The sequence below is a fragment of the Chlamydotis macqueenii genome, chromosome 6 (assembly GCF_036417535.1).
Source record: "Chlamydotis macqueenii isolate bChlMac1 chromosome 6, bChlMac1.mat, whole genome shotgun sequence".
Classification (NCBI taxonomy): domain Eukaryota; kingdom Metazoa; phylum Chordata; class Aves; order Otidiformes; family Otididae; genus Chlamydotis; species Chlamydotis macqueenii.
In genome coordinates this window covers 17,594,024-17,613,137 of record NC_141561.1, presented here as the reverse complement: position 1 = coordinate 17,613,137, position 19,114 = coordinate 17,594,024, and the positions used below count along the sequence as shown (strand labels likewise).

Below are 19,114 nucleotides of genomic sequence, written 5' to 3'. Positions count from 1 at the left end.
ACTGAGCCCCTGCCTTGCTGCACTGGGTGGTGTGCACCCTGGCCAGCCCCACATTCAAGCCCTGCTTGAAGTAGGAGCACCCAGCTGTTCAGGTTTGGGGTGCCCTATGAGACTTCCGGCACACTGTGCTCCAGGCAGTGAGCAAGCGAGGACCGCCTGTGCCACGTGCTGGCTCGCCACCCCCGGGCAGGACAGGGCTTCCCCAGCACGATGGCACACGTCTGGGCACCTGGCCCTGGCCGCCCTCGCCGGGGGCTGTGAATCCGGGTGAGCAGGATGCAAGAGATGCGGCGTGCTGCTTCCCAGCGGCAAACCAGCCCTTTGCCACCCACCCAAGGGTGCCGGCATCAGCGGAGCATCACCGGTGAGCAGAAAATTCAAAAATTCCGCCTGGCTTGGGTGGCTGGGGCACACCGGAGCGGGATGCTCTGCTAGACCCACAGCGCAGCTGCAGAGCAGCTGAGCAAGCCCCGGGGGTCTCTGGGGGCTGGAGGAGAAGCTGCCAGAGCGCTGGGGGCAAAGTGCTGCTCTGCCTCCCCCCAGCCCGAGCGGCAGAGCCCTGGCCCCGCCAGCCTGGGCCGGGCAGGGAGGGAGGTGCCGTCCCTCCCCTGGGGACCGTCCTCGGTGTCACAGGGCCACCTGCTGGAGACAGCGCTTGAGGTCCGGTACCCCTCCATCTCCGGCTGGCCCCGTAGCCAGAACTGGGGTTGGCCACGCTGGCCTCTCCGTCAGGGACTCTCCCCACTGCTGGCTTGGCCCTAAAACGCCACCTAAATCCCTCTCTCCCCCTAGGATGCTCGACCCCCAGTTCCCCTGCTGCATCCCCCATCACTGCGGCGAAGGAGCCATCACGGGTAGGGGGGCACATGTGTTGCGGGGGAGAGAGCAGATCTGTAGGGAGCAGACTGAGGCTGGACGTTGAACCTGGGACGAGGGCAGGCGTAGGGTGCTGGGGCTGATGCCTGTGGGGTGCCGGGGAGAAGGCAGATTTGGGATGAGGAGGGCTCTGCTCGCGGGTCGGCAGCAATGGAGGGGGCTTGGAGAGGTCCCAGGCAGGCGCTCCTCTGGGGCAGGGCTGGCCTGGGTGATTGGCGGCAGGGGGGCAGCTGTGGGGCTGAGAGCCACCGGGCCATGGTGTGGGGACCTGGGTGTAAGGGGGGGGACAGGGGACGGTCACCCCAGAGCCCCTGCAACCTGTTCAGGGCCCGGCTGCGGCAGCCCCCCGTGCTGGCAGGGATCGCCCACCCAGCGCAACTCGGAAACCCACCATGGGCAGCAAAACGCCCTGGGGCACCTTCAGTGTGAAGGACACCCGTGTTTTGGGAGGACCTTGCAGCCTAGGGAAGAGATGACTTGGGGGGGAAGCTGGCCCCTCTACCCACCCCAGCCCAGCCCCAGGGGCTCGTGGGTTGCCCCCCCGGGTTTCGCCTGCCCCAGAGATGCGCCGGGAGGAACGGGTGATGCTCCGCTGTTTATTTCAGCCGCCTGAAGAGTCACGTAGACGCGGTGGGGTGGGGATGCAGTGGGGCGAGGGTTGGGGGTGCCAGCCCGGGCCCCCGGGCCTCTCTCCGGCTCCTCTCCTTCTCTCCCCCCTCTCTCCCACTCACTCACTCCTCCTCTCTCCTGTGTCCACCTACAGGTACCCTCTCGGCTCACCGAGCCTGGCCCCACGCAGCCTTCTGCTGCTGGGGGTCCCCGCGACGGGGGGGACGGGCGCTGCCCTCCTCTGCCCCACGGGGCTGCCTCTCGGGCCGGGGGGAGCGCAGGACCCCGCCCCCCCTGCGCTGGGGTGGGGGGATGCAGACTGGGAGCACCCTGACTCCGAGCCGGATGGGGAGTGGGAGGCTTGGCCCGGACCCCTCTTCTCCCCATCCCCGGCATCGCCGCCATCCACCCGGAGAAGTGCCAGCTCCGGGGAGGCCGGGGAGGCCGGCGTGGGGGGACGGGTCCCTGCTCCCACGGGACAAACCTCGAGCCCGTGCTCGGAGTGGGGAGGGGGCTGCAGGGGGATCCAGAACCCGCTGCTGGGACCGTCCAGCTCTCCCGGGAGCTAGCCCAGGCCACCACCTGCTCCCCCCAGCCCCTCCTGCCTGTCCCCTCCCTCCCTCCTGCCGCCCCCCCGCCCCGGCCCGGGCCTGATCCTGACACTGGCGTTGCCACTGCAAAGCTGCGAAAGCAGAGCGAGCTTTTTGAAGCCGAAGGAGAGAGCCCGGGGGGTGCGAGGGGCCCAGAGGCGGCTGTGCTGGGGGGGACCCCTCGGGTGGTGCCAGGGGAGCACCGAGGGGCGAGGTGGGGGGCAGGAGGGGAGCTTGGCGGCAGGACGGAGACAGAGATGGAAGGTGCCGGTGGGCTGCCGAGGCAGCCTCCTCTACAGCACCTCATGCTGCTGCTGGGTCGCCTCGCTCACCACCTACCAGGAGAGAAGGCACCGTGAGATGCCGTGCTGTGCCGGCACCAGAGCCCCAAGTACAAGGACAGGTGTCGTGCTCGGTCCCCCCTGCCTCCCCGTCACCCGCCCCCCCACCCGGCGCCACCCTGCACTCACCTCTCCATCACGAGTTTCGATGGTTTTGATCATCACAGTCTTTTTGGTGTGCACCTCAGAGCCACGCTGCTCTGGGCTGGTCTCTGTGGGAGGGAGGACACAGGGGATGGGACTGCGGGGATGTACGGCATGGGGGAACAGCAGCAGGGCTAGGGCCACCGTGGGCCAGCGGCAACACCCAACTGAGTGCCCCTGCACCAGGGGCTCAGTGTGGCACCCATGGGTCCCCAACCTGCCAGCCTGGCTGCAACCACCCAGGAGGGAGATTTAGCGGGACGCACAGGACCCATCCCAGGTCCCCCTCCTCATGGGCTGACGCTCACCTCGGAAGTTGAGTGCCGAGGCGAAGGTCTGGTGCATGGGGATGCTGATCCTGCAGGGACACAGAGGGGAGAATTCAGCGCCAGCCAGCCTCAGCTCTCCAGTGGCAGCTCACGGGGCAGAAGCCCCAAAATCCAGCTGACCCTGTCCTGCCCCCCTGCCACTCACCGGCTCTCCTCGCCCTCCAGCAGCTTGCGGTATGTGGCGATCTCCACGTCCAGGGCCATCTTGACGTTGAGCAGGTCCTGGTACTCACGCAGGTGCCGGGCCATCTCGTCCTTCAGGTGCCGGATCTCCTCCTCCAGCCGGGCGATGGTGTCCTGGTACCCGCTGGCCTCCCCCGCAAAGCGCTCCTCCATCTCCCGCATCTGACGCATCAGCGAGTCGTTCTAGGGGGGACAGGGGGGACTCAGTGAGGGAGGGGGGACCTGGGATCACCTGGGGTAGGAGCTGGGGATGCTGAAGGGCCAAGGACCTGGGGAGAGCTGTGGTCAGCCCTGGGCTGGGTCCAGCTGACAAGGGACTGTGATGGGCGGCCATCACCCTCTTGCCTGCCCAGCACTGGGCAGCAGAGTCTGGCGAGGGCAAGTTGGGCAAGTGCTGGGCAACCCCAGCACCCTCTACCCGGGTGCCTGGACCCCCCAGCAGAGCCATCCTACGCCGGCAGGAGGGCACAGAGAGGCACAGAAGCACGGGACGGCTGCCTGGAGGTGGCACTGCCACACTGGTGGCTGCTGGCTGTGACCGTAACTGTGCCAGAGTGGGACCGTTGTGCCCTGTTTGTTTGCAACCAGACACCCTGAGCCCTGTGCCTGCCTGCCTGGAGCCTCCTGGCCTGGGGCACCTTTTGCAAGCCTTGACCCTGAGGCTCTGCCAAAACGCTTTCCAGAGGCCCAGACTGCCACTCGGGGAAGTGCAGACCAAATCTGCGGGATGAGTCCCCCCATGGCAGCAACTCAGAGAGCTGGGAAGAGCCCCCCCACCCAAGAGATGCCCCAGAGGTCCCTGGGCAGCCCCAGAGCAGCAGGTCTTTGCAGGGAAGCTGGGGGTCTCACCGTGCCCTTGAGGGCATCGATCTCGCAGGTGTAGGACTGGATCTGGTGCCGGTACTCCAGCATCTCCTGTTTCGCCTGCCGCAGCGCGTCATTGTTCTTGTTGGCCGCCTGTGTCAGGTCAGACACCTGGGGAGAGACCAGGGTCAGCAAGCATGGCCACCGGGATGGCCAGGACCCACCGTGCCGGGACCAATCCGGAGCCTGCTGCCTCCTGCACCTTGGACTTGTACCACTCCTCGGCCTCGGCGATGTTCTTGGCAGCGATGCTCTCGTACTGGGCACGGATGTCCCGCAGCGCAGCTGTCAGGTCAGGCTTGGAGATGTCCATCTCCACCTGGATGTGCTGCTCCTGCAGCTGAGCCTGCAGCTCCCGGATTTCCTGGGGGGACAAGGTGACACCTCAGAGGACCCACTCTGTTCCCTGGCCCCACGGGTGCCCATGGGAAAGGGGGCCACCCCTGACCTACCTCTTCGTGCACCTTCTTGAGGAAGGCGATCTCCTCCTGCAGGGACTCGATGCGTCTTTCCAGGTCGATGCGTGCCAGTGTAGCCGCGTCCACATCCTGGGGGGACACGGAGAGTAAGGGTTAGAGGAGGGGGTGTGGCGGGAGCACGGGGACCGCGCATCGGGGCTGGAGAGTGCAAAGCTGCGTATAGGGCCATGCCCCGGTGCTGGGGCTGGGCTGCTGGGGGAAGATGGGGATGGGAGGAGAGGCGTGAGTCCCACACCTCGTCAGAGGGACAGTTACTCACAGCTCTGAAAGCAGCCAGGTTGTTCTCAGCCTCCTCCTTCAGCTGGATCTCCTCTTGCAGCCTACAAGCAGAGAGAGGAGGTCAGGGGTAACCCAGAGGAAGCCCTGTCCCTCAGCGGTGATGTCCCCTCGAGCTGTCCCCAAGCCCAGCTTGGGGGCCCAGTGGAAAGACGTCCGATTGTCCTGCATTCCCAGCAGGCGGCGGGAGGGCTGGCAGGGGGCCAGGGGCTCTTCCTCCCATTCCCTATTATAGTCAACGCCCGGAGAGAGCACAAAGGCATGAGGTCAGCTCAGCGCCACGCGCGCTGCCCCGGCCCTTATAGGGGAGAGCGGCCAGCAGCCTGGGGTGACGGGGTGCGGGGTCCGGCACAGAGGGATGACCACCAGCTGAGGTGTCCTGGGGAGAGCAGGAGGGCAGGCGGGTCTCAGTGATGCTGCTGGATGGGGGTATAGAGGGGGGGACTGCTGGGATGTGAGCCCAAGGTTGGGGCTGGGGAGCAAGGCGGTTCCAGGGGAGGGGGCAGTGCCAGGGAGAAGGCAGTGGGGAGGAGGCAGAGGTGCCCAGACAGTGCTGGCACACAGGGTGACGGGAACCTGACACCCGTTTGTTCTGCGCCCTGCTCTCCCTCTGACATTCAGGGATCCTCCATGCCGCCACCTCTAGCCTCCCGGCATCAGGGGCTCTGCCCCACTGCAGTCCCACCAGCACCCCACTGGGGCTGCAAAGGGGGTGCAGCACCTGGGTCACTCCCAGGAAACAAGGACTTGGCATCCCGGGAGCACAGGGGCCGGGAGGGGACATGCAGACCAGCATCAGAACAAGTGGAGCATCTGCCCCTGCTGCCAGGTGCCCCACTCTGGTCGGTCCCTGGGGGGGTCACTCAGCCCAGCCGCCCCTATCTCTATCAACCCCCTAGCCTCAGCCCCATCCCCGCCACCAGCCAGGCCCCACGGCATCCTTGGGGGATTCCCACTGCTCCGAGGGCACCGTGGACACCCACGGCAGGCTTGGGGAATCCCTGGCCTGCAGAAGCGTGGCCACTTCCTGCCCTCTCTTTTTTGCGTCCGGAGCTGGCAGAACACCCCCCGAATCATCCTCCCCCTCACTTCCGCCTGCCTGACTGGCTCTGTCTGTCCCGCAGGGCTCAGCTCACTCATGAGGGGCCAGCCCTCTCTGGTGTGAGCGGGAATGGGGACCCCAGGGAGGGCGCACTCTGATCCTCCAGCTCTGGGGGTCCCATGGCATCACAGCACGGCCTCAGCCTCACTGCGAAGGAGGGCACAGGAGACACCCCCGCCTTCTGGAGCCATCCTGCCTACTGGGTGCTTCTTGGGTGCCTGGCAAAGGCTGGCAGCAGCCGGTCAGGGTGCCCTACTGAGATGCCCAGGCTGTGGGCACCTGCCTCACCCTGCCCCACACCGCTGGGCCAGCTCCCCCCATGCTATGGGGTCGGGGAGCACCCAGCACTGCCATAGCAGGTCACAGGTGCCCTTCTCCCTCCCAAAACTCGCAGCCACCATGCCAGGACCTGGAACCCTGCAAAGTGCCCTGTACGTGGGTGCAGCCAGCAAGAAGAACAGCTGAGGTGCTTTCCTGCCCCCAGGGATGGGGTGAGCACCCGAGGGGCTGCTGGGGAGAGGTCTGCCACCACCCATCCCTAGGGATGGAGACGCAGGGATGGATACCCACAGAAATGCGCTGGCGCCCCTCCTCACCTCTGCTTGAGCTTCTGCAGGTCATCAAGCAGGTTGTCACGCTCGACCTCGACACGGGCCCGCTGGTTGGTGAGCAGGTCCACCTGGCGCCGGAGTTCCCGCAGCTCCTCCTCATACATCTCGGCCACGCGGGTGGGCTCCTTGCCCCGGAGGCGGTTCACCTCGGCCACCATGAGGGCATTCTGCTGCTCCAAGAAGCGCACCTTCTCGATGTAGTTGGCGAAGCGGTCATTGAGCTCCTGCAGCTCCACCTTCTCGTTGGTGCGCGTCTGGAGGAACTCCTGGTTCATGGCATCGGCCAGGCTGAAGTCCAGCAGCTCGCCGGCACCTTGGTAAGCACTTTGGTAGGAGCGCAGGGGCGTCACACGGGTGGCGCGGAAGCTGGACAGGCTGGGGACAGCCGAGGTCCGGGACACTTGGTAGACGCGGGAGGTGACAGAGCTGCCGCTGCTGCCCTTACCCCCAAAGGAGGCTCGGGAGAAGACCGGGGAGCCTCCACCGAAGGTGCGGCGGTAGGAAGAGACCCGCTGGCTGGAGGAGTAGGACTGGCTCATGGTGGCGGCGTGGGGCGGCGAGGCCGGAGCAGGGAGCAGGCGGTGGGGCTGGCGAGCGGCCGGCAGCTCGGCGAGGCGTCGGGAGGGGACCCGCGCTGCCGCTATTTGTATCCTGCTGACATCACTCGCCCCTCCTGCCGCCGGGCAGCTGGGGGATGCTGCTGCGGGGGGGGGGTGGACAGCCGCCAGCCCCCACCCACTGCCTCTCACCTGCCTGCACCGCTGGGCCGCGGACCCCTGGGCGCATGACGACGATGCCTGTGGAACCCCGGGCACTCCCAGACCCCGACAGTGTACCAGCCTCCCCCTCGGACCCCACCGCACTGCCCTGTCCCCAGGGGTGCAAGGGGAGGAGATGGGGCAGGCTGGTGGTGAGCCCCCCAGCACTGCCCAGACCCCCATGGGGGGCGGTGCCACCTATGGGGACCTGGACAGACAGACTGACATAGGGGAGAAAGAAGGGGCTCAGCCCTTCACACCATCACTTGCTCCCCCTTGAGCCAGACCCCCTGCCTCAGTAGCCCCACTCCCCAGATTGGCCTTGAGCACCCCAAAATGCCCCTGATGATGCCCTGACCCTCCCCACAGCAAAAGCACCAGGCTCAGCTCTCCACGTGGGGCCAGAGTTTAGCTCCCCAACCCAGAGAGGGCGCAAGGGGGGGCCTTGGGGAGGGGGTGATGTGGGGGGAGCCCTACCCTGAGCGTGCTTGTGCTGACCCACCAGGCAAACCCCCCCTTTGTGATAAGGGATCTGAGTGCCGGCCCGGGGCTGAGCACTTTCAGGGTGCTGCTGAGTGACCCTGAGCAGGTGCTGGGTCCAAGCTCGGTGACATCACCCCCCGGGTCCTCGCTCAGGCACATTCCCGAAGCAGCAGGCACCCAACCAAAATAGCCTCCCGAGCTCGTCCTACGCGGTATTTATAGCCGGGGGAGGCACACTGTTAACCCTTCTTGTGCCAGGCATACGGAGAGCACGGCTGGACGGGAACCCTGCCCAGAGCAGCCCCAGCCCCTCCCAGGTCCCCATCACCCGGAGAGCAGAACAAGGTCCCCAGGTCACCCTGGGGTGCTGCAGGCTCTGCCCTGTCTCCTCAGCCTCCCCCTTGGTCTGGCAGTACTCTGGGGAGCAGAAAGCCCAGCCTGGCTCCCCGGACATTCCCAGAATGGGAAATACTCCAATTCAGCCCAGGACCCCCACCGCAGCTTCCCACCTCCTGGATGGGCGGTGGGCCAGGGCAGGGACCCCCGGGGCCAGGCACAAACCTGCGTCAGCTAAAGACGATATTCTGATGGAGGGGGACCCCTCGGAGTAGTCCTGGGCAGCACCCCCACCTCCCTAGACCCCCCGCGACACACCTGGTGACCCCCAGCCCTGCCCAAGTAGGGCGGTTTTGGCTGACATCAGCTGGCACAGCCCCAGTGCCTCTGTCCCTGGGAGGCCCTGGCAGAGGGGACCGCCGTGCCACTGGGCACCGGGTGACTCAGCAGCAGGAGCAGTGCTCAGCCCTGCCTGGTCTCGCACCCCCGGCCCCCCATCGCGGCTGCAACGCAGATGCCGAACAGTGCCAGGGCTCGTCTGTGGCACGGCAAAGGCTCGGGCTTGGTGATGGGAGCATCCTCAACCACCCCGGCTCTGGGGGGCACTCCTGCCTGCTCCCCGCCATCCCCCTCCCCACCTGCAGAGGTCTGGGCCCCGTGGCCATGCAGGTGGGCAGAGGCTCGATGCCGCACACGCAGGCTGCAGCCCCCACCCCTGGAGCCCCTCTTGGCTGCCCAGTCGCGGTGTAACGTAATGTGGTGGCTTCCCGGAGGGTGCATGCTGCCTGGCGGAGCCTGCCTTTAAAAGGGAAGGTATTTCCAGATGGAGTTGTTTCATCTCAGCGCAGGGGGGAGCATGGAAGGAAGGGGGGCTTGTGGAGGGGGAGAAGATGGAAAAATAGACAGCATCCTTCATCCTCCTGGCCCTGCTCCGAGTGTATCCCTGAGCCCTGCACGTGTGCCCTGCCTGCCCCATGGGTGACAGCATGCCAGCCCTCAGCTGCGGTGCAGAGGGGCATGGGGGTGCCCACACCAGCACGGGGGACCCCAGGGGTCTGGGTCGGGACTGTGCCATCTGTACTGTTCCACCATCCTTTCCCATGACCCCCATCCCATTGCCCTGCTGGCTGGGGTGTGGGGAGGACAGCCCCCCCCCCAAGGATGCAGGGTCCAGCAGTGGTCAGCACCCTGCTTCGGTGCTGCAGCCACACAAATCCCTCCCCGGCCTGGAGAGCCCTTGTCCCAGTCCCACGGTGTTGAATTGCCCCAGGGAAGGGAAACGCACTTTTGGGTGCTGCTGCTAGGAGGGGAAGCAGCTCAGAGGGGTTAAGCAGGAGCATCCTCCTGACCTCCCTCTAGGACAAATTGTTTGAAGTGGCCTTTCCTTGGCTGCTGTGACAGCTTTCCGGGATGGCTTTGTTCAGGCAGGGGCCCCATGGACACCTCGGACTTTCCACAGCCTCTTAGGAAAGTCCCGTCTGCACACAGGAGCTGGCAGCACAGGAAGCAGGGGATGGGAGCAGGAACTGGGGATCCTGCCAGAGTCCCATCCCAGGGATGTGGCCCCGAGGACTCTGTGCCAGCTGGATCCCCAGGAGCTGAAAAAAGCAGGGAGCAGGGGTGTAGAGTGGGGAGAGAGCAGGAGGGATGCTGCCTCCCATCCTGCCCACCCGGCTCAGCCTCCCCACAGCTCCAGCCCAGGCCAGGCTGACCCAGACTGGTGGAGCCTGGGAAGTGGCCTTCGAACTCCGGCGCTGGCCCAGCTCCCACCAAGCTCTGGGACGAGGCTGCTGCCGGGAAGGCGTCAGGAGCTGGAATGTCAAACAACTCCCTGCGGTCGTGACATCCCTGTGAGCAAAACCAGCTGCATCCTGCTGCTGCCCCTCCTCCCCGGCCCTCCCTCCCCACTGCTCCCCCAGGATTTAAGCCGCCCAGGGAGCCCAGCACAGCCTCCCTGGGCTGCGGGAATCTCGGGGCTTGGAGCGGGGCAGGATGCAGGGACAGGGTGCCGGCCCTTCCTTGCCCCTGTACCCTGCCGCCGAGGCCCCCTCACCCACTTCATGCCTGGCCCTGGCTCAGGGGTGAGCAGAGGGATGGGAATGAAGCAGCCAGGGTGTCCATCCCCCTCCCTCCTGGCCTCTGGCCGTCTCTCTCCATCCCACTCCTTTTACAGCCATGAGCCTTCCAGGCGCCTTTACCCTAAGAGGGAAGGTCGTGTGGTCCATTCCCCGGCGCTGACGGACCCAGGGCGCATGCTATTGTCTAAATAGGAGATTGTTCTCCTTCCCTGCCTGGACTGTGGCCCAGCCCATCCCGCCAGGGTCCCGGGAGCTGGTGAGTGCTCTACGGGCTGCAGCCCCCCACCCACTGCTCACCACAGCTGCCCCCATGCCTTCGCCCACTCCAGGGCTCAGGGCCGGCAGTGTGGGTGCACAGCCCATCTGGCTGCCCCTGGTCCCCAGTGCTGTGTCACCAGGTGATGGGGATGCTGGGGACCATGGCCTGTCTCTGAGTGGTACAGAGATGCTGGGGGTGCCTGGCTGCCCCGCAAACATGCATGGATGGGGGGTGTCCCTCATAACCTGTGTATGGATGTTGAGGGGTATTTGCTTGCCCCCCTCAGTCCATGTAGGTCTTTGGGGTGACCTGTTGCCTCTGTGGTCCACGAGGATGCTGGGGTTGACCTGTTGCCCCCAGGGCCACATAGATGCCAGACAAGACCAGCTGCCTCTGTGTCCATGCGGATGCTCAAAGCATTTGCCTGCCCCGGTCACTCATATACGGCTAGCCCTGCGATCCGTGGGGATGCTGGGGGCGTTCACCCATCCCTGCAGCCCAGGGGCAGGCTGGGGATATCCACCCGCCCTCCTGGTCCACGAGGATGTTCACCTGCCTCTGGCTATGGGGGTGGCAGGGGTGCCCAGCTGTCCTCGTGGTCCAGGTGGATGCTGAGGTGTCTGTCTGCCCTCCCGCAGGCCCCGATAGCATCACCCATACCAGTGAGATGAGGTAGTGGTTACCCGCTGCATCACTGGCGGCTCATGTATGGCACGGCGGCCATCCGCTCAGCCTCCAGCAATGCCCGGGCAGTGATTTCACTTTCCCATGCTCAGACACGTGGGCCGGGATGGGGGGGAGCTGCCTCGAGGGGTGCCATCCCTGCGCTTATCCTGGCAGGGTGGGCAGGGAGGGGGTCCAGGCAGCCTGGCAGGCAGCAGGAGAAGGCGGTGGCACTTCCTTGGAGCTCTGTCTGTGTTTACAGGCTCTGCCCCGGGCAGTCTCTCTGTTAACCCCTTCCAGCAGGGCTTAGCTCCAGCTGCCCATCCCAGAGCCACCTGCCTCCCCAGGGACGTTTCCCAGAGGAAAGCCTGACAGCACCCACCCTGGGCTGCCAGGGGATGTGGGAGGGGACACGGTGCACCCCTGGGCACATGCATGAGCCCAGCAGTAGGGTGCAAGCACCCCGAGGAGGAGCTGGCACCGTTTTTGGGGGCTGCCTGGGGCTTCCTCCTGCACTGAGGAGACCGTGGGGCAGTGAGGGATGGGGACAGGAGCAATGGTGATGGGGTGGGTGGCAGCCGTGGCAGGTGCTGTGCAGTGAGTCAGAGCCCACCCGGAAATAGCCAGTGGGAGCTTTTTCTGGAAGCCCTGCTGCTCCAGGAATAGCTGCCGCATGCCAAGGCGCTGCCCTTTGCTCACGCCTGCGAGGCTGGGCAAGGGCCACACCCGGCCCTGCCACTCACCCCCTGCTCCAGCCACCCCAGATCTGGGCACCTCCCTGCTCCTGCAGCCACTCCCTGGGACCCATCTGCCCCAGGTACCCACATCCGCTGGGTACCCACCCTCTCTGGGCAGCCACCGGCTGGGGGGTCCATAGGCTCCAGGGACCTGCGCTGCAAACATCCCCAGATGTCCCCTGGGCACAACCTGGGGACCACCCAGCAGCACCTGGCCCTGAGCTGGGTGCCTGCAGCAGCAGCGGGTGATGCTGGCAGGAGGAGTGAGAGGACGGCTCCCTGGCACCCATGTCCCTTCGGCAGGAGGGTGCAGGGTGGGGGCCACGCGTAGCACAGCTCCAGGCTGGGGTGCTGAGGTCCTGCTCCCAGCCTGGTCCTGTCTCGGCAGGGAGCTGGCCCGGTGTTTTGCTGTGGTGACTGTGGTTGACATGGAGACCCTCCAGCTGTCTGCTCATGGGGTGCCAGGTGGTGGGGGCGCTCGTTCCCTTTTTTGCAGGGGGGAGGCAGGTGCTGGGGGCTGGGAGCATAAATCCAGAACTGTTGTGAGTTCCTGGCATGGCAGGTCCCAGGGTCAGGGGCAATAGGATCAACAGTTTCCAGTACCCAAGACACGGACGGCGTCTCCAACTAACAGGGTACCCATGCTGGTGACTCAGGAGCTGGGAATCTGGCTGGCACGGAACACCCGAGCCCCATGCATGGCTCACAGGCTGCCATCTCCCTCCTGAGGCCACTCACCCATTGCCGGGAACACAGGACACTGCTGGGAAATGATGCACGAGAGCTGATGGAAACCCAAAACCCCACTGCCGCACCCAGCCCGTGCAGGGGACCCAGCCACCCTAATCTGTCCCATCCCCTACGTGTGCCCAGGCTGTGTCCTCACTGGGGCTGGCACCCCTGTCCACTGCTATCACTCAGGGGCATTGGTCCCCAACACAGCACCAAGGGCTTGTGCCTAGTTTTCTGTGAGGGCTGGGCAGTGCCAAGGCCAGGGAGCAGCGATGATGGGGGGGCTGCAGCTTGGCTGACACCAGTGACTCACCCCAAAGCCACCCAGCCTTCGGGAAGCGTGCGTGTTCCCCTGTGCACTTGCACCCCTGGGCAGCATAGGGCTGAGCCCTGTTTTGGGGTGGCCCCTACTCACCCGGTGCCGGAGTCGGAGCACCCCAAGGCAGCACTGGGTGACCATCCCTGGGGAGCCCCGTCCCTGCCCCTTGGCTCCCACTCCAGCCCCTCCTGGCTGTGCCCGGCTTCCACCCACCCAGCCCCAGCTCTGCCCTGGCTTTGGCAGGCACCGGGTTTGTCTGGCCCTGGATCGGGGTGCGGGGTGCATGGTGCGGATCACATGGTGCAGCGGTGCATGGTTTGGCTTGTAGGGTGCAAGGTGCACAGTGTGGGGCGCAAGGTACATGGTTGCCAGGGTGTGGATTCGCAGGTTGCAGGGTGTGGATTGGAGGTGGCAGAGTGTGCGGTGCGGATTGTGGGGTGCAAGGTGACGGGTGCAGGGTGCGAAGCGCATGGTGTAGGTTGCAGGGTGTGGATTTGCAGGGCGTGAGGTTCAGGCTGCGGGGTGCAAACTGTGGGATGCAGGGCGTGGGGTGTGGATTGTAGGGTGCAGGGTGATGAGTGTGGATTGTGGGGTGCAGGGTGCGGGATGTGAATTGCAGGGTGCAGGGTGCACAGTGAGGGATGAGAGATGCAGGGTGCAGGGTGTGGATTGTGGCGTGCAGGGTGCGGGGTGAGAGGTGCGGAGAGTGGATTGCGGTGTGCGAGGTGCAAGGTGAGGCATGCAGGGTGCGGGGTGCGGATTGCAGGGTGCGGGGTGCACGAGGAGAGTTGAGGGGTGCAGGGCGCGGGCGCGCGCGCGCTGCCGGGCGGCCTGGGCGCATTCCTCCGCGCCAGCAGGGGGCGCGCGGCGCGGGGCGGAGCGGCGGCGGCCATGCAGGTACCGGGCGGGCGCGGGGCGGCCCGGGGTGTCCCGGGGGGGGGGGGTCCCGGGGGGGTCCCGGCTCGGGGTGGGGCTGGTGTCAGCACTGCCCGGTAACGGCGGTGCCCGCAGGGCTCGAAGCAGGCGGCGCAGGCGGCCGCGCAGGAGCTGGTGAAGTTCGTGAACCGGAGCCCCTCGCCCTACCACGGTGAGGAGTGTGTGTGTGTCCCCCTTCCCCTTCCCCTCCGTGCGGCCCCCCTGACGGCTCTTCCCCCCCGCAGTGGTGGCCGAGTGCCGCAACCGGCTGCTGCAGGCCGGCTTCCGGGAGCTGAAGGAGACGGAGCACTGGGAGGTGCGGCCGGCGCAGAAGGTGGGCCCGACCGGGGGCAGGGCGGGGGGGGGGGCTGCCCTCACCCCCTGCTCCCCTGACCGCTGCCCCTCCGCCCCCAGTACTTCGTCACCAGGAACTATTCCACCCTCATCGCCTTCGCCGTCGGCGGCCGGTTCCAGCCCGGAAATGGGTTCAGCCTGCTGGGGGCCCACACCGACAGCCCCTGCCTCCGGGTAAGGCTGGCCCAGTTTCTGGTGCCCTCCAGTTTCACTCCATGAGCAAAAACTACCCTGACTCCCCTTGTGCCCCGCAGCACCGCTGCTGGGTCCCTACGCCTCCCGAATCTGCCATGCTGACCCCCTGCACTGCTCCACCTGCTGTTATCACCTCTGCGTCCCCTGTCCCGCAAAGACGGGATCAGCAGTGGGACACTGGGCATGCTTTCCCCGGTCCCTGCCAGTTACCCAGTCCCTGCGGCTTTGCGGTGCCGTCAGTCACGCCTCTGCTCTCGCCCAGGTTAAGCGACGTTCTAAGCGGGGGCAAGTGGGCATGGTGCAGGTCGGCGTGGAGACCTACGGAGGAGGCATCTGGAACACCTGGTTCGACCGTGACCTAACCGTGGCTGGGAGGGTGATCGTAAAGGTGAGCCTAGCTTGGGACAGGCACAGTGGCCTAGGTGAGCGGGCCACCCCCCACTCTGAGTCCGTGACTCCCACCCAGAGTGGGACCTACTGCAGCCTCTCAGCCCCGCAGACCTGGCCCCAGCAGTCCTCCTTGTGTTTTAGGACCCGGCCACGGGGCGCCTGGAGCAGCGCCTGGTACATGTGGAGCGGCCCGTCCTCCGCATTCCCCACCTGGCCATCCATCTGCAGCGCAGCGTCAATGAGAACTTCGGGCCCAACACTGAGCATCACCTGTAAGGCCTGGCTCAGCCTCGACCCCTGGCCAGCCCTTGGGAGGGCTGGGACACAGCTGGAGCAGTGCCCAGCCTCAGCTCTCTCCCTTTGGCAGCCACTCATCTCAGTGGGGAGGTCTGCAATAGCTTTTCTTAGCCGCATAGAGACCTCCCAGGTGATATTTCCAAGCTTGGGACTTGGGAAAGGACACTGGGGTGTCTTGAGGTGGTGCAGCAGACCTGTTCTTAGGATGCTGTGTGTCCTTGCTCCATTCAGCCTGGCAATCGTTCCCTGTAGGAGCAAGGCAGGCACCCCAAGAACGGTTGGTTGTGTGTGAGCCAGGCAGGAGAGATGACCCAGCCCTGGGAGCTAACAGCACCGTCTCCCCACAGGGTTCCTATTCTGGCCACTGCTGTGCAGGAGGAGCTAGAAAAGGAGGTGTTCATGAAGACCACACCTTGTGATGCTACAGCCCAGGTGAGCTGGGTGCCAAGCACTAGCAGGGGCTGTTGCTAGGACCTCACACTTGTCACCTTTAATTTCCCATCTTCGGGGACCTGCTAGCGGGTTCCCTTTCCCCTTCTCCCCATGGATTGCTGGTAGCCTTCTACTGCTCCAGAGCTGTGTATGTGACACATCTGCTCAGCCATCTCCCTGTCCCCACCCTGATCTGCAGCCATTGTACAGAAGGGGGTGTAGCCCCTGTAAAGCTGTCACAGTCTCCGTGGGGAGGTGGGGCAGAGAGGGGAGGATCGCACAGGGGCAGAGAGCCCCTCGCTGCACCCTGCAAATAGCCCTGCTGTCCTGCGTGAGGTGGGGGCTTGAACACAGGACGTGTTAGTAGGAGGGAGGACTGCACCAACGTGAGCGGGGTGTGGGACAGCTCTGCCGGGGGGAACAGGGAGTTTCCGCTGCCTGCCCTGCCCCCAGCTCTGCTTTTTTCCCAGGCGGAGCGGCACAGCCCTGTCCTGCTTTCCCTGCTCTGCCCCCAGCTGGGGGTGAAACCGGAGCAGATTGTGGAGCTGGAACTATGCCTGGCGGATACGCAGCCAGCGGTGAGTAAGGGCAGGAGCCTCCCTCTGCCTGCACACAGCCTGCGGGGCTGGTACTACGCAGGTTTTACCCGGAACACTTTCTCTGCCTGGGGCGTGCCGGGGCCGGGAGCTGAGCTGAGAGGAGGCAGCTCCTGAGGGGCAGAGGTGAGGGGACTGGAAGGGGGACCCGGCGGCAGGTACTGTTTGGTGACCCGAAGCCTGTGTCCTGCTCCTCCTGGCTCTCTGCCTGCAGACGCTGGGTGGTGCCTTCGACGAGTTCATCTTCTCCCCGCGCCTGGACAACCTGCACAGCTGCTACTGTGCCCTGCAGGTGAGCGGGAGAGGAAAAGGAGCCTGGAATCACAGCCGGGCCCCGTGAACCCTGTCTCCGCTTAGCAATACCGTGTTTCCTGTGGGATGGATCTGGCTTGTGGGAGGATCTGGGGTTGGATGGGGGCTGCCCCTTTTTGCTGGGTATGTGGGGTTCCCAGCAGCTCCCAGGGGCAACTCCTGCTCTTGCTGGGTAATGTGTGTACACACAGCTCCCTTCCTAGGGGCTTTGGGTTCTCCTGGGGAAATTCTTGCCAGCTCGGTTCTGAGCTTTCTGGGGTAGCGCGGCACTCAGGCTGGTATCCTTTCTGCTCTAACCCTGCAGGCCTTGATTGACTCGTGCGCGGAGCCCTCCTCCCTCTCCCAGGAGCCCAACGTGCGTCTCATCGCGCTCTACGACAACGAGGAGGTGAGTGAGGGACAGCGCCATGGGGTGCTGGCACAGGGAGGGACTCCATGTTCTTCACTCTCCTCCAGCCGTGCCTAGCAGGAGATAGATCCCACGCCCTGGCAGGGCAAGGAGGAGTTTGCTCACCCCACCGTGGAGCATGGCCCAGGCAGGGGATGGGAAGCACCGGTGTGGCTGGAAGCGGCTCTGCTGGCTTTGGGGAGCCCCCTGGCAGGGGGTTTGCAACATGTGTGTCATGCTGATGGTGGTCCTTGGCAGGTAGGGTCGGAGAGCGCGCAGGGCGCGGAGTCCTTGCTGACCGAGCTGGTGCTGCGCCGGATCTCGGCATCACCGCAAAACCTGACAGCCTTCGAGGAGGCCGTGGCCAAGTCCTACATGATCAGCGCTGATATGGCCCATGCTGTGCACCCTAACTACGTGTGAGTAGTCTGAGCAGCGCCGCAGGCCGGGGGGGCCTGTCCTGCCAGCTGGGGGAACGTGTCCTTGTCATTCCCCAAGGACTACAGACAGGACCATCCTTGTTGTGGCAGGGAGGGTGGGCTGTAGCATGAAACTTCTGCTTCTCTTTTGCAGGGACAAGCATGAGGAGAATCATCGTCCAGCCTTCCACAAGGTGAGGGCAGCCCTCTGCTTTGGACTGGGATGAATGCTGTCAGTCTGTCCTCCAGCGCTGGGAATCCCCCACCTGCTCCCTGGAGCACAGTCCTGGGGTGCAATTTAACGACACTCAAATGGGAGACGTTTGTCCCGCAGCAAGATTTGGCCGTGCCGCACATCTGGTGTTAATGACTTGGGACCACACAGCCTTGGCCCTGGAGCCCTTCCCTGCTCTGAGCTGGGTTGTCCCTGTGGCAGGGCTGTCACCATCGCCACAGATCACCCGGGGCGAGGGTTGGGGTGGGACGGCATTGCCTGGGTACGAGTGTTTCCAGAGCCACCGACTGTCCCCGGTGCCAATCGCGGGCCTGCAGTGCCTTCCCTTGTGCAGGGCCCCGTCATCAAAGTGAACAGCAACCAGCGCTACGCCTCCACGGCTGTCACCGAGGCAGTCATCCGGGACATCGCCGCCCGTGTGGGCGTCCCTTTGCAGGTGAGCGGAGCTGGGCCAGCCCTCCGTCAACGTTACCAGCGTGGGCTGCGACCCTGCTGCTGGGTTCAGGAGAAGGGGGCCTGTGCCAAACCCCACCCGTCAGTTACCATGTCGTCCCAGCTGGGATCTGCGCTTCTTGCTGCTCTGGGGCTCTGGCTCCAGGACTGCCGCGGGGAGCAGGCTCGGGAATGGGAGGGGAGGGCCCAAGCATGTCCCATTTCTGGGGGATTTTGCATCCTGCCTTGGGGATAGTGCTCCTTCTCTGTCCCAGGTGCCCCCTCTTCAGGCCTGTGGGCCCATGCGGGCGGCCGTGGGGCAGCGTGGGTAGCTGCTGAGGCCGTGTCCCCGTGTAGGAGTTCATGGTGCGCAATGACACACCCTGCGGCACCACCATCGGCCCCATTCTGGCCTCCCGCCTGGGGCTGCGCGTGCTGGACATCGGCTGCCCGCAGCTGGCCATGCACTCCATCCGGGAGATGTGCTGCACCTCGGGGGTGCTCCAGAGCATCGCCCTCTTCAAGGTGAGGCCCGTGCCCCCTGTCCTGCACCGAAACCCCCTCCCTGCTGCTCCGCATCTCCCGCATCCCCGCGTCCCCATCCAGCCCCCGCCTTGGGGCCGAGCCCGGCCATCCCTCCGGGCTCCCCACCCCTCTGGAGCAGCGCAAATACCATAGGTGCCCCCTCGCATCCCAGCCTTCCCTAGCGACTGCCATCCCCAAATGGTTCCTATGGCAACCGGTGCTAGCCTTGAGTCAGTGATGGGTTGCTATGGCAACGCAGGCCTGCTCTCTGCAAGTAGCTGCCTGCTATGACGTCCCGAGCACGTAACCTGACCGGGAGCTGCTGCCTGCCCCCCCCCCACCCTCGCCCCGCACCGACCCGCCTGGCCCACCCTGACGGCCCCTCTCCTTCCAGGGCTTCTTCGAGCTCCTGCCGGCGGTCAGCAGCAGCCTGGTGGTCGACTGAGCGCGGCGGGGAGGGAGCGGCTGCGGGTTCGGCGCCGGGGCCATTAAAGCATCTCTTGTGTCTCACCAGCGAGTGGTCCGTGAGCGCGGCTGGGGCGGGGGGGACAGAGCCGGGTCCCCCTGGGGTCTCCCATGGCCCCCCTGGGGCCGGCAGCGGGACCTTCTCCCGTGAGCCCGGCCAGGGCCCCTGCCAGCCCCAGAGCCGCCGCCGGGACCTTGCCCGCTCCTCTCCTGCCCGTCAAGGGGTGCGAGGGTGTGGTCCGGCGCTCGCCGCTCATTGGGTACGTCTCAGGGGCGTGGCCCGCGCGGAAGCCAGTGGGGCCGCAGAGCTGGGACGGGACAGGCGGTGATTGGCGGGGGCGCTGCCGGCGCGGTGGCACACCCCCCGGGGGGGCGTGGCTCGCCTCTAGG

The 19,114-nt window shown here is 65.6% G+C and overlaps 2 protein-coding genes across 2 annotated transcripts; one reads left to right on the top strand and one right to left on the bottom strand.

The window, feature by feature from the left end:
* Positions 1–1,458: 1,458 nt before the first annotated feature.
* On the bottom strand, positions 1,459–7,024 carry DES (desmin). The gene is made up of 9 exons (XM_086751489.1): positions 6,390–7,024; positions 4,675–4,735; positions 4,389–4,484; positions 4,139–4,300; positions 3,922–4,047; positions 3,035–3,255; positions 2,869–2,918; positions 2,546–2,628; positions 1,459–2,410 (listed from the first exon to the last, which is right to left on the bottom strand). Exons 1-9 carry the CDS (start codon positions 6,941–6,943, stop codon positions 2,369–2,371), a joined length of 1,395 nt encoding a protein of 464 aa, XP_086607615.1. The 5' UTR covers positions 6,944–7,024; the 3' UTR covers positions 1,459–2,368.
* A 6,620-nt stretch (positions 7,025–13,644) lies between these two features.
* DNPEP (aspartyl aminopeptidase) lies at positions 13,645–18,769 on the top strand. The gene is made up of 15 exons (XM_086750963.1): positions 13,645–13,666; positions 13,781–13,856; positions 13,930–14,018; positions 14,099–14,212; positions 14,496–14,621; positions 14,765–14,895; positions 15,268–15,352; positions 15,823–15,930; positions 16,163–16,240; positions 16,565–16,648; positions 16,907–17,067; positions 17,222–17,261; positions 17,637–17,738; positions 18,092–18,259; positions 18,654–18,769. The coding sequence occupies exons 1-15, from the start codon at positions 13,661–13,663 to the stop codon at positions 18,702–18,704; spliced, it is 1,419 nt and encodes a 472-aa protein (XP_086607089.1). The 5' UTR covers positions 13,645–13,660; the 3' UTR covers positions 18,705–18,769.
* Positions 18,770–19,114: the final 345 nt, after the last annotated feature.

Bases quoted from the DNA above. Each gene is read 5' to 3' on its own strand.
- DNPEP (XM_086750963.1), top strand. The intron at 14,213-14,495 runs GTAAGGCTGGCC...GCTCTCGCCCAG, and splicing joins CCGACAGCCCCTGCCTCCGG to GTTAAGCGACGTTCTAAGCG. The intron at 16,241-16,564 runs GTGAGCGGGAGA...CTAACCCTGCAG, and splicing joins GCTGCTACTGTGCCCTGCAG to GCCTTGATTGACTCGTGCGC.
- DES (XM_086751489.1), bottom strand. From the start codon at position 6,943: ATGAGCCAGTCCTACTCCTCCAGCCAGCGGGTCTCTTCCTACCGCCGC. The intron at 4,736-6,389 runs GTGAGGAGGGGC...CTCTGCTTGTAG, and splicing joins CTGCAGAAGCTCAAGCAGAG to GCTGCAAGAGGAGATCCAGC. The intron at 4,301-4,388 runs GTAGGTCAGGGG...TTGTCCCCCCAG, and splicing joins TCAAGAAGGTGCACGAAGAG to GAAATCCGGGAGCTGCAGGC.